Source organism: Anabrus simplex, chromosome 7 (genome assembly GCF_040414725.1).
Source record: "Anabrus simplex isolate iqAnaSimp1 chromosome 7, ASM4041472v1, whole genome shotgun sequence".
Lineage (NCBI taxonomy): Eukaryota > Metazoa > Arthropoda > Insecta > Orthoptera > Tettigoniidae > Anabrus > Anabrus simplex.
In genome coordinates, this window is record NC_090271.1 from 269,751,630 (window position 1) to 269,766,528 (window position 14,899).

Consider the following 14,899-nt stretch of genomic DNA (forward strand, 5'->3'; position numbering starts at 1 on the left):
ATTATAAGTGAATCTTCCCCGCTTGATGTATGTGACAGCCCTCTGACGATCGGGACACGTAATTCAGATATGTATTAATTGGAAGTGATCTATAATTCCATGGAAATTACCCCATGTATATAATTAAATATATCGGTTGCCAAGAATTGTATTAAAGTTGACAGTTACTGGACTGTCCCTTTGTCAGTCTCAAGAAACAAATCTATTGAAAAGCGAAACCTTATTTTAAGATCTATCTTCCCGTACATGTCAAATTAATTACAGAGATTTAGCAGCGGGCGACCCACAGAGAGGCCGTCGGACTAACCTTTCTTCCCGGAATCGTCTCAACATGATGATACAAAGTACAAATTTCATGGTACATAACTTCTGATTGTGATTCACTCCTCTCATTTGAGGTTAAACAGTGGTCTCGTTAGTGTTTAAACATGACCGGTTGAACATCGTCTTTAGACAGTGTCTAAGTGATAAATAACATATCTGCAATGCAACAACCATACTTAGGCATTGTTTAACCGTAGACATTGTCTAAATACCGTTTCTGCAATCGGCCCATTGTGTTCCGAATTGAATCACGGTTCTGCACTACCCTGGATGACTATCGTCTGCGAGTATAGCGGTGACCTTGGGAGAGATCCCATTCTTCCAATGTTTTGGAAAGGCACGGTGGTGTTGATTCTGGTGTCATGGTGTGGTGTGAATTCAGGCTACAGCTGATAACGATTAAGGCAACTATGACGGCACAATGGTACGTCACGGACATCCTGCGTGCTCATGTGTTACTTTTCATGCGATAGTATCGTGATGCTATTTTTCAACAAGATAATGCTCGTCCACACACGTCACATGTCTCTATGAACTGTCTGCATGACGATGGGGCACTTCAATGGCCAGTAAGATCCCCAGATCAGTCCCCGATAGAACTTGAGTGGAACCAGCTTGGAAGTCAACTTTTTCCCAGTGCCAGTACCCAGGATATCAAGGATATGTTACTACAGTTGTGGGCAAGCTTGCGTCGGGATAAGGTACAACGGCTTTATGGAACTTTTCCCAACCGAATCAGTGCGTGCATCTAGGCCAGAGCGGGTGCAAAGTGGTAGTGATAACTGAACTCGTACTGCCAAGTTCCTTGTAAATTTAACTCGATTTCATAATCAATGAAATAACGTCACATATCCCCTCAACACGTGAAGTTTTATTTCGTTTCTTCCTCCCCTTCTGGGTGATTCAATTTGTTTCTCAGGCAGTGTATACTGGTTTTGACTTCATGTCGCACAGTGTGAAAGAGGAAAGTGCTAACATTGCAAAAGTATTGCCCGTGGCTTTAATAAATGTACTAACCAAGCACATACGTGGTGTAAAAATACAGAAACTATGGAAAATCATCTTCAACGCTGCCCAAAGACAAGTTCAAACGAACAATATCCCGAACACGATCTTACAGCTACAAAACTGTACCAAACAGGGAATTTGCTCGCTGAATACAGACACAATTAAGCCCTTTATATGACACACATTTTCAAAGATTTTAAATTGTAGCTGAACGTCACTGGGGAGAAAGATACACACGACTAGAATGTTAAAATCGTATGGATGCCTTCCGGAAGGTTTGGTTGAAATCTCTTTTTTTTACCTATTTACCTTTACCATCCACTCTCGAATAATTTGACAATTCTCTGGGGATCGTTAATGCAGCAACTGTTCATCTCCATTCAAGGGATGAGTGTCAGGCGGTTACTGACAGGTGAGCGGGATAAAATCATAATAGTCCACCACGTAATTTACATGATTACAATGTCGATTAGTTTGAAAATGACGAGATTAATAGTCATAATTATCTCCTGATGTTCCGTTCGGTTTTCAATAAATGTGTGGTCAAGGATATTGAGCGGTATGCAGTTTGCGATAAAGACCCGAAGTGAGTGGCAGTTATTGAGATTGTCAGTAAGAATACAATAGACTAATATTATGTATTAAGAGTAACCTACACCTTTATTTCACACACATTTTGAAAGCTTTAAAACTGTAGTTGAACGTTACTAGTGAGATAAATACGCACCATCGTATAGAAACTCAAGAGAGCGGATATTTTTCGCTGGGTGCAAGGTTCTGGTTCACGAAGCTAGCTACAAAACAAAATAAAAACTGTATGTACATACCTCCGTTACATAATCAACCAGTATATTCATATGATTTTGTGCCAGAGTAATTACAATAATGACACTAATCACACATTTATATACAATAGTTCATGAGCACTCAGACATATTTGTTCTTGCGTAGAAGTTTCTCACAGTGCACGGTAGTACAGTACATGTATGTGTATGTTTAGTACTCAGCCCGAAGGCTGCTCGGATCCTCAACAGGTGACCTAGGCATCACTGAAGAGGCGTACTAGGGAAATGAGGAGTGAGGTAGTTTCCCGTTACTTTCCTCTTCGAGCCAGAAATTGCTATTACATATCAGTCTGCCAAGCCCACTGAAATGCATGCACCAACTGATCTTATGAGCAATATTTTCACTCCATACACGTATTTAATACACATTAAATGTTTAACAAATATAACACCAAAAATAATAAAGTACAGTACGGTCTTTTACTTCTTCCAGTAAACCGGCATTGTACGCTGAACACATCTACCACTGGTAGCACATTCCCAATTAAAATGCGGGCACGGTAAATAAAGTCGAACAATTCCACGTCAGTTTTCACTAGCGAAAAATACAATGTCGTTTACGGCTGAAAGGGTTGAAGGAGGCTCCTAAGTGTTCTGTCTTAAGTTTCGGTTTTTCCATATTTTTTACAGTAAAGGATATCCAAACCTCACGCAACATCCCTGTCATGGTCTACAGATAGAGTTGCCACCGGACAACCAGACGGTCACAGTTCAATTCCTAGCTGAACGCTACCTCGACCATCTTGGATCAATTCGGAATACACATGTACTGAAAAGGGTTAGAAAGAACATTAACACATTTTTTCCAGCAAAATTTATACTGTGTCCGCATCAGACAGGTTCCGCTAAATACAGGAAAACTTACATAAATATTTTCTATTCATAGGACTGGGAAAATACTCCGATATGGACACTTGCCGGTTCATAAAGCTTCCCCAAAAGGCAGCTTTTAATTGATAATGATGAGTGTTGTTCTCTGTTAAAAAATACGTAGAATTCTTATCCAATCAGAACATTCAAGGAAATCAATATTATGGTAGTGTCGGTGTTAGTTATTCTATTAAAGGTCCTTTTACAGAAGAAAGAGAAATATGTTCTACCGTTCAAAAATGCAATTATCCGTTAAGAAAAGTAGATTCTGAATATATATTATGTATTGCATCTTCCTTTAGTCATACGGTCTTCACTAAATTCATCTTCTCGGTATCAATGTTTTGACCATTTTCTGTTGCAGTACCTCCTCGCATCCATCACGTGACATCAGGTGGAAGCATGGACGTAAAGAAAGGCTCCACTGTTACTCTAGAATGCAGAGCCTCGGGAAATCCTGTCCCTACCATCACGTGGACTCGAAAGGTGAGTGAAGTAAAATTATATATACCTTCATTAATTGAAACAAGGGCACTAGGAATCTGAAAAACAGAGTTATGACTGCTTGAATCAACTTGGCATTGAAGTGACCCGCCTAATCGTCAACTGAACGAGTAAAGAAGAAAACAAGCGATCTTAGGCTAGATTTTCGGAACTGCATTTAGGCCGGAAGTAATTTTCAAAATATGCTTTTTTACTTGAATAGAGCTATCCAACAATCACAATTTGAAACCTTTTCGGGCCCTTTACCCTTCAAATTGCGGCACTACGTAGGAAATCGCTTAATCTTACGTTTTTTTTTATCGTGTGGAGACCCCTACCTTGTCTGTTAAGAATTTTTTTTCAACATTAAAAGGGCCACTGAATTATATTACACAGATTGACGCATCCATATCGAATTAGTAAGCATATATCTGTCTTGAATCTGCTACATAACAGTGTATTCGGCTCATTACACTCACTGCACAAACTGAGGGACTTTCTTCCTGTCAAAACCAGGAAACTGCTCGTTCAAGGACTAATTCTACCAATATTTGATTATGGTGACGTAGTCTATAATAACATAAGTTATTCACTTGGTTCCAAACTTTAACGGGCGCATAATGCCTGCATTCGATTCATTCCAAATGTTCCGCTCCATTCCCACATCAGCTCATTCCTCCATCAGCTGTCCTGGTTAAGATTATGCGATAGACGCAAGCACCATGCTGTTTCTCTTCTGCACAAAATACTGCGAACAGGTAAACCAGACTACATGAGAATAGATTTCAGCTACCTCTCTCCCTCAGGCAGAACACCCGCAAGGTCATCAACACGATCCCTGTTGTCCATCCCCATTCACCACAGTAGGATGTATAACAACTCATTTGTACCGAGGACCGTACGTTCCTGGAATTCCCTCCCGGCTGAAATTAGAGACATAAGCAACCTAAAGGTATTCAAAAGAATGTACTGGAACTTTTATCTACAATCAGAATAATTTACTCCAAGAAGTACCCTCAAATGTTAGATTAAGTCAAATGAATAAAATGTAAATGTAAGTAACATTGACAATTTTCGAGGTATAGTTTTAATAATAGTAAATACTATAAATTCATTTTAAAATGTTAAAAACAAATTATGATACTTTACATTTTCAGTTAAATTACATTTCATGTTAATTTTAAATTATACTAAACTTATTTTTAATTTTAAGTAGTTATAATGTTCTGTTTACACAGGTGTACAATTATATGGTTTGGCATAATAGCAGGCTTCATAGCCTGAGCCCCGCCATGTACAGAAAGACATTAATAAATAAATAAATAAAATATCAGCTGACAAAATTATTCTGAAAACTAAACATAGAAAATAACGATTCATGAAATGGAGGGCGTGGTTACTACGATATATCGATATTTAAATAAATCAAAATCATTTTATTTCAGGGATTTTGGAAATACTTTCGCAGAACCTAAACATTTTGTAAAAAGATATTTGTAAAAATATGTATCTTCATTTTCAAAATTTTCTGTTGGTAAGTACTTTCTATTGTGCCTTACTTTTGTGACTATAATCTATTAGTTTCATGGTCCGTATTGATAGTTCAAGTACAAGTATGAAGGATGAATTCTCCACCTAATCAATACTTTATTTTACGTAGTGTCAATATTATTTACATAAAAACAGTACCAGTTTCGACCCGTAAATAGGTCATCTTCAGCTGTTAGATAACTTACTTAATAGCGACTGTACAGAATAAATACTACTAAAATTAAAATTAAACAAGAATGCCATTAAATAAACATGATAACACTATTCTAAAATTACTTAATGTTAAGATATATACGTATGGTACAGTTTTGTGGTTACGGGGGTTATTTTCAAATATTACATTTACTGAGGCTGGAATCGGATACAGTTCTTAGAGTTAATCAAGAATCACTTATATTCAGATGTCAATTTATCTGTGTTAAATGCCCCTATTATGTCCAACGGTTTATGAGATCTTTGAAGTGCATTGTTGTGCCGAAAAAATTACGGGGGTGTCGTGTTCCTTAGAATAAGAGGTTCAGCAACCAGTTCACGGACACATAGCTTATACTCAGTCTATAGCACTGCTGAAAAATATGTTAGTGAGTGCCATTATTCTAAAAAGTACTTAATATTAAGATATATATACACATGGTAGAGTTATGGGGTTGAAGGGTTTTACACGGACACGTAACAAAACAAATACTCGCACTAATTAACAATAAGGTAAGGAACATGTTGTCCTAAACTATAAATCACTGTTAATGTCTAGGACAATAATAAATATTTAAAAATACAATTTAGAGATTAGGTGTGTCGTAGGTAGGACATCGTAACCGGTATAAAACAGTTAATTAATGTGTTTAATATATTTTAATTATAGTTCATTAAATGCTAAATTATATTTTATTAAATGTTATACATGACTAGTACATGGTTTCCCTGTAAGTATGTACTATAACTTTGTATAACCTCAAATACGTATTGTGTATAAGTTTAACCTCAAAGTCAGGATAGTCGAAAGCGATAGAAAATCCCATAATATTCGTATGTTAGACTTATTGTACTATAATTAGGTATATATGAAGGGTTTTGGAAACTTGCTGTAAGCTTTTATTATCCAGATACATGTAGAGACATTACGAATGTTGTCGAAATTTCCAAGTGTATTAGTAAACAAGAAACGAAATTTCGAGTACCCATTCGACTAGCTGGTCGATCGATGTTTCGAGTGTGTTCCATTAGAGTGTTGTAAGAACTCTTCCAAAAATCGATCATTCTAAATGGTTGATCGAATAGTATATATATCGAGCTGTTAGTCAGTGAAGTCAGTTCTTAGTTCTTAGGACTCAGTCAAGTGTTGGACTGGGAGTTCTTAATTCTTAGGACTCAGACAAGTGATGGACTGGGAGTAACTGTTCGGCTCCGAGGCGGAGTCGGTGAGTTCAAGAGAGTGCATGTTATAGTGTAAAGTAATTTATACAAGGAAGTGAACGTGTTCTCGTGTGATATTTATTTACGTAAAATAAAATCGCATCGCAAGAACGATAAAATGTCTCTCTTAGTCTTCGCTAATCAATTACACTTAGACTACCTCAATCACCGTCTTCTCTTTGGCGCTGTTGCAGTTCACATTTCGCAGCCAGATAGTTCGATCGGTGGCCACTACGTTTCCGTGGGGAATCCGCTGGGTCTGGTTGACGGTGTCCCTGTTCTCGGTAGCAATGGAAAAAAAACCGTGTTTTCGGTACCAATGATCCGCAGGTCCTCGCGTGGCAGTAGACACTCCACTGACTTTCCCCTCGCTCGTACCTTTGTGTTCTGCCCGGACCTACGCGTCTTCGTAGTCCACCGGTGTGATGCACGGGAGAGGCTCGCACGTCGCGGACTTGGCCCTGTTGAGTCTTCTCTTTATCCGGGGTGCTGAATTCAATGTTCCTAGCGGCATATGATTTCGTGCCGGGACTAGTGTCCTGGTCAGGTGGCACCCTCGTTTGTTGGTTGTTGGTGATCTCGTCGTCCCGTAGAGTTGCCATCTTCACGACACCAGAGTCGCCATCACTGCTTGCAGGCTTCATCCGCGTCACAAGAGCTGTCGTACTTTCACACAGCGCACTCGCTTTCTCCGCTGGGCCTTGAACTACGGACTCCACCGGGGCTCGTACTTCGTTGCCCAAAGACTTCATTTGGCCCTTTCCTCCTTGAGACTGGGCTTCGATTTCCCATCAGAGTTTTTCGGATTGGGCATCGATGTTTTCAGACAGAGCATCAGTTTTTTTCAGACTGGGCCTGAATCAAAGCAATTAGATGTGCAAGCATACTGCATACCCGGTCGTTGGTTTCTTCCTCCGAGGTGACTTCGAAGTCGAAACTGCTCTGACAAGTACAGATATCAACAACACTGACTCGCGCACTATAACATGCACTCTCTTAAACTCACCGACTCCGCCTCGGAGCCGAACAGTTACTCGCAGTCCATCACTTGCCTGAGTCCTAAGAACTAAGAACTCCGAGTCCAACACTTAACTGAGTCCTAAGAACTAAGAACTGACTTCACTGACTGACAGCTCTATACATATTATTCGATCAACCATCTAGAATAATCGATTTCTGGAAGAGTTCTTACAACACTGTAATGGAACACACTCAAAAACATCGATCGACCAGCTAGTCGAATGGGTAGTCGAACTATCGTTTTCTGTTTACTAATGGGAATTTCGACAACATTCGTAATGTCTGTACATGAATCTGGATAATAAAAGCTTACAGCAAGTTTCCAGAACCCTTCATATATACCAAATTATAGTACAATAAGTCTAACATACAACAATACGGAATTTTCTACCGCTTTCGACTATCCTGACTTAAACTTATATACAATACATATTTGAGGTTGTACAAAGTTATAGTACATACTTACAGGGAAACCATGTACTAGTCATGTTTAACATATAATAAAAGATAATCTAGCATTAAATAAACTATAATTAAAATATATTAAACACAATAATTGACGGTGTTATACTCGTTACGATGTCGTACCTAGGACAGGTGTACAAAGTAATTAGGTGCATTTTTAAGGTAATAGTATAAAAATTTAAATGTAATAAGAAAAGCGTTCATCTATCAAAATAATGTGAGTTGCAATAAATTATTACTCCCATCTCCTAGTTCCAGGCGATCCGGAAAAGGAGGACAGGAGTATTCTATTCTAATCTGTTCTGTTCCATTGTATTCTACTACTGCCCTGACCATTGAGCTAAGAAACTGAATAATAATAATAATAATAATAATAATAATAATAATAATAATAATAATAATAATAATAATAATAATAATAATAATAATAATAATAATAATCATAATAATGTTCTTAGCCCAGATCATTCTTTATGTTTAATGTAACCTACAGTATGTCTGGTGTGCGAAACAGAGGTACAAACGAACATCACGCTCACTTAAAGTTTTGCTATTTGTAGAAGGCAAGATAATTTTATTGCTCGTGTTAAGCAGATCTCTATCCATCTTCATTATTATGCCCGAATTTAAGCTTCCTCTCGGCGTGGTATCTCAGGAAACAAGTGGCTGCTCTTTCTAAAGGCTTGGTCGCATCATTGCTTGTGATACATCACAGACAGCGTGACTATCCTGCATTACGACCCACAATTGTAATTCAGTTGATTTAAAATTTAAATAACCGAAAGTTGTTCCATTAAAATGGAAATATTTTCTTACGGAGTATTAGACAAAGACAGAAAAGGGACGAGGACGCCCTGCTGTTACAGAGTTTCTGAGCGGGAATACGGTCGTGTTGGAAGAGGAGAACAAAAGTTTCGCGTATATCAATTAATTAGCATGTATATAAACTGGCTGGCTCTAGGCATACGTTAGTAAACATAATTTTAAACTGAAAATAAAACACTTTACTGGACGCTTTTAGCTAAAGAGGCGCGCCATATTTTAAAGTATAATTATTTATTTATGCATGATGTATTATAACGGCACCACCACACTCTCCCATCAGACTTTAGTTTTTGCGCTCTGGTGTTATGCATTTATTTTAGTCTTCTGTCAAACTGTTAAAGTAGATGCCAGGAACCCAGTCAAGATAAGTTGTGTGAAGTACATGATTATTCATTTTGTGTATGATTCAAATGTTGTTATATTACAGCATTCGTTGTAGTCTGTAGCAGGGTTCTGTGAACTCCTCCCTCAATTCATGTGGAGCACAGGATATAATTAAAGGTTCACCGAGCTCGATAGCTCCAGTATCCAGTATTCGGGAGATAGTAGGTTCGAACCCCACTGTCGGCAGCCCTGAATATCGTTTTCGATGCTTTTCCATTTTAACAGCTGTACCTTATTTAAGGCCACGGCTGCTTCATTCCCACTACTAGCCCTTTCCTATCCCATCACCGTCATAAGACCTATCTCTGTCGGTACTACGTAAAGCAAATTGTAAAAAGTAATAATAATAATAAATAAATATGATAAGTTATTTATAACACAATTTCTGTCATTGGGTATTTATAGCAGATTTATTGAATATATATACTTACGAAAACATATATTTCTTAATTATGAATAGTTTAAACACTTCTTGGTATGTATAAAAATATTATAAAAATTATTGCAATTCGTGCCTGTAAACCACCCAGTGTTTTGTTAAATGTAATCACTCAGGTTTACCACGCTGAGTGGGACAGTAGGTAGAAGCCGTAGCGACATTCTGAATCTCTGTTGACGTCTTCGATCCTGATCTAGTGCAGTGGTATTTGTCCTTCTGGCTCCTTGTTGTCTCCGGAAACCGTTATTGCAATTAGTGAATCGTGAAAACAAGAAACTTATTTAAATACTTTTTCCTTTTTGTTATGCTTGATTCCTTGGTTTAAAAATCAGCGTAGCTATATTTCTTTCGGAGGGTGCTGGGGGGTGGGGGTGGGTTAATTTATGACTACGCTGCTTATGGCCAATTCTCAAACTCGGGGTTTCAGATCTAGTGTTTGCTTAATGCATTTCTTCAATAAATTCCAATACAAACCCGCAAATGAATAAAATAATGTTATAGTTCCATGCATCCGTCCTCATGGGGCTTATGACAGAAACAGCATTCGACTGCAAAACTCGGCTACGTTCACAAATGACAATAACAACAACAACAACAACAATAACATCAACAACGAAATAATATTATTAATAATAATCATAATCATAATTAGAAGAATGATAGGATTCATTTTCATTTATACTCAAATATTAATCTGATGAATTTTCACAAATTTAAAGTGAATCGTGCAATTCTGTTTCCGTACATCACGTTTCTTTTGATGAAAATAATAATTCTCGGTTATAAGGCTTTGATAGTTTAAATCGCTTCTCAGTACGAACTTCCTTTAAAGAGCACCTGATTCAGGATAAGATGAAGTAATCGGATCCTGTCTTCTTCTTCTTCTTCTTCTCCTCCTTCTTGCTATTTAGTTTGGACAGATAATATTTACACTAATAATAATAATAATAATAATAATAATAATAATTACTGATGTTGTGGTCAAGATTATAAAGTACAACGAAATATGAATACTCATAATGTCATTGGGGTTTTAGTGCTTTTGTTATTTTTCATAATTTCGAACAACCATCATCAGAGACACTAACTGTCGTCCGTGTGCATCAACGTTGTTCATTATGGATTTTTACATGGCTGAAGTAATTAGTTCTAGAATCACAATTCTGGCACTGCAATTCACTTTTTCTTCTCTGGCTTTCAAGTTCTTTTCTACGCCCTCCTTCATCATTCTAGTGACTTCGTCACTTTTATACAAAATGGTCTTGGCCTTTGAGAACAGAATGTCGCGTGACGCGTCGCATTTACCGATCACAGTGTGGAACTCCTTGATATTCGAATTTAGAACATCGCACTGTTGCTTCTACTGTTCTGTCTGACTACGTTGTTCATCATTCAATTCAGAACACATCACTTGCGTTTGAAAGCATGTGTTAACTCTTCGTCGATATATGGATCCGAGAATTTTTTGCAGTCAGCATTTACATGGTTTGGAGTATACAAGCAGGTTCGTAAAATGTTGCGGTTTTATGTATTACTATTTATACCTAAGAAAAAAATCGATTATCAGTAGAAACATATCTGTACCTTAAAGCCTACATACTTTTCAAAATGGACACCTTTCCAATGAATATACAATACATAACGTTAACATCAAGCAATTGTGTCGAACTAATTGTAAAATAAAGCGGAAAAAGTAATCAGTAGGCTCTGCATCAAATGGTAAGTTTTTATATGTTCGGAATTATTAGATAACGCATGATCTTTAGGTTTCGTGTCATTAGACTTTACTTCCTTCCACCCATCAACATCCGGTAAATTTCCCGCGTTTACTAATACTATGATAATGTTTTTATTCCTACCCTGATGGGGAGACGGGGCTCTTACTCGGTGACGCCGTCTCTCAGACCAGGAGATTTGTTACGGCGAAGAAGATGCTCGGAGAAGGTGGGGGATTTTGCGGCCGTGGCCTGTAATAAGAACTGTCTCAGCATTCGCCTTAGTGCAGGGGAATGGAAAACAACGGGAAACCATTCTCAGGAAAGCCGATGGTGGTGAACAGCACCTCTCCGTCTCCCGAATACAGAGGCGTAGAGACGTGCTCGGTTGTTCGGTCGAAGTGCAGAGCTTTTGGACCACGGACCAGCCAAGGCCACTTGTATGCCGACGTCTACTGTGCAACCGCCGACGTCCCACACTTTCGTCACTACTGACACTCATCACTTCATTGTTCTTATGCCCCCTATATTTCATTTTCAAAATTGTCATCAATGCTGGCTTCTTCTCCTAACACTTCATTTATCGATTTTTTTTTTTTTTTGTCTAAAATATTTTACTGTTCCTTATTCAACCTGGAAGGGCCACCTGTAATTTGGTCTGACGCCATGTCGTCAAGCACTGAACATGCTTGATCTCGTAGATTATTATTTGCAGATTTCCTAGTAGTTACAAGTATTGCGTGAAGATGGCAGCAGAAGCTATTCCATGGCTCCTTGACCGCATCCATTGGGCCCACTGCGATACATAATCGATAAGCGATCGCACACAATTGAAAAAAATTAGATGTCGACTATATATATACTCGTATATCGACAATCGACGGTAGATGCATATTACGTTTCGCGATTATATATTCATATACGTCCGTAGAAGGTTAAGAAAGTGGGTGACGAGATTGATTCGTTTGAAACAAAACGGTAAACAAACCCATGTCACTACATGGGTTTTGGCCTACACAGCGATTGCTCTGAGCCCGAAGGCCTGCAGATTTTGATGTGACGCGTGGTGAATGCGACGAATTCTCTCGGCTGTTATTCTTGACTTTTTAGACCGGAGTAGCTATTTCACCGTGAAGTTTTGTCAGGTAAAACTGAGTAGCCTTCGAACCAGCCCTCAAATTCCGGTAGAAATCTCTAACCTGGCCGGCAATCGAGCGCGAAACCTCTGGTTAAGAGGCAAACTTGTTACTTCTACTGTGGATCGCGGGGCCGGCTTGGCTGACACATTCAAAGTTGATTAATAGACGATATATGTTAACGACGACTGAAGCACACTCCATGTAAAAATTTAGTTCTTAACATCTACTAACAGATGGTTGTTTATTGCATTGATTGTATGGCTTTCAGAGCGCCGGGAGTGTCCGAGGACGTGTTTGGCTCGCCTGGTGCAGCCCTTGCAATGAAGACCCTCCAACGAGGGTGTGCGGGATCTGTTGTGCATGGAAACATAACATTTTTGTCGTGGAGGTTAGTGTTGTGTGTCGTGTGCGAGTTGCAGGGATGCTGGGGACATTGCAAATACCCAGCCCCCGAGCAAGTGGAAATAACCATTTTAAGGTTACAATCATTGACCCACCCACGAATCGAATCCAGGTCCCTCTGAACCGACGGTGACTACGTTGACCATTCTGCCAAGGAGCCGGACACTAATAAATTGTTGAAGGATATTATTATTATTATTATTATTATTATTATTATTATTATTATTATTATTATTATTATTATTCATGTCGTTTCGGCCAACTAAGGACCACGTCATTTCAACTCTCTCCTTCCCCGGCCTTCCCGCATTCTCTGATGGTCTTGTTCATTTCTTGCTTCGGTCCATGCCTTCCCTGTTTTCAGCTTTGGCTTTTCTTGGAAACTCTTGTGGTCTTCTTCTTTAGTGGGTTGCGCTCAAGGACGTCATCATGTGTAATGCCCACCTCTTGTAGATCATTTATTGCCTCACTGAACCAAGCCCCTTTTGTTTTCTTATCTGGAAAGTAGGAGAAGATCCGCTTCGTTGACCTTTCAGGGCTCATTCTTGTCACGTAACCATAGAAAGAAATCCTTTTCTTCCGCATCACATCAGTTATCTTTTCCACGTGGAAATAGAGTTCGTTGTTGTGTTGTCTACACTCGCCTTTGTCCTTTCTGGCGCCCAGCATTTTTCTCAAAATATTTCTTTCTTTAACCTCGTGTTTCTCAATAAGGATCATTTTATTCATTGCATGCGATTCCGCTGCATAGAGGGCCTCCGGACGAATGACGGCGCGGTAGTGTCTGAACTTTGTGTTGAAGGATATTGATCTTTTGTTGTATACATACTTGGTTAGATGGTATGCCATTTCCGTTGTAGTCATTTTCATCATCATCATCATCATCATCATCATCATTATTATTATTATTATTATTATTATTATTATTATTATTATTATTACATGAAGAATGTGCGGAGCAATTATGTCCTGTTATAGAATAGCGCGTATAGGAATTTTGCAGTACCTCATACGTTTACGATCGTTGATACACTGCATTAACCACGAACAACAGGTTTTGTTTGCTACTGAGGACAGACTACAGTATTTCTATCTTGTCTTTGAATCTGTCTTCCACTGTATACGCTGCCTATTGCTGTGCAAAGGATATAATATACATCCCCTCTTCCATTTGAGCGTGTTTCATTGTCCTCTTCTTTTATTCCAAGTTGTCTCTTGCATTAGGTTTTGTCTTTGTGTCTACAATACTTCGAGACATTGTGTCATAAAATCACATGCTTTTTACATCGTCTCCCCTTCCCCTCCAACTCTTACCATTCTTCCTTAGCTTTCTTCGCTCTGTTGCTGAAATATCGATCCAGACTACCGGTCTCTTCACAAAATATCAAAAGATTCGAATATCCAAAAGCTTTAGTTTACTTTGAGAATGAGAAGAGATTCTTCTTTGTTCTGAGAAATTAAAGTTCTGCAAATCCCTGTAGTTATACAGGATGATTACAAATTTTCCTTTTTATTGCTCTGCTCACTCTTGGCGAGGAGGATGGGTATTTTTGTCATAATAGCGAGTTACAGCACTCCATATCTTTCTGTAAGGCGGCTTCTCAGTTCTAACATTCAAGATAGAAAATTACCTGTCCTCTGTTCTCCTGTTTTAGAGATTCTCCGCAGTGCAAACATCCATTATTTTACTATTGTTATTATCGTATCAGAAATATCATTTACACAGTTGAATTATGCACACTAAACTACATAACAAACTATATCACAGATAAAAATCAAAGCACTGCACACCAATCTCGATCAGAACCGAGCAACATCAACTGCATTCCGTGTTTGTAGGAAAATAGACACAGTGAACACTGGAGTTTATGTTGCCTAGTTCGTTCTTCTCCACAATCACATTTAGTGTTGCTAGCATGGATATATTCTCATCCCTCTAGGTTGACTTTGGATCTGCCCACTCCCGTCCTCAGCCTGTTCAAGGACTTCCAGACAGACCAGTCTTCATGACATCCA

The 14,899-nt window shown here is 38.5% G+C and overlaps 1 protein-coding gene across 1 annotated transcript in view; it reads left to right on the forward strand.

Moving 5' to 3' along the window:
- The window catches only part of LOC136877810 (protein CEPU-1), a 780,334-nt gene that overhangs the window by 233,045 nt on the left and 532,390 nt on the right, over positions 1-14,899 (forward strand). Inside the window, exon 2 of the mRNA XM_068228540.1 lies at positions 3,412-3,533. Within this exon, the coding sequence (XP_068084641.1) occupies positions 3,412-3,533 (122 nt within the window). The remainder of the gene's footprint in view (positions 1-3,411; positions 3,534-14,899) is intronic.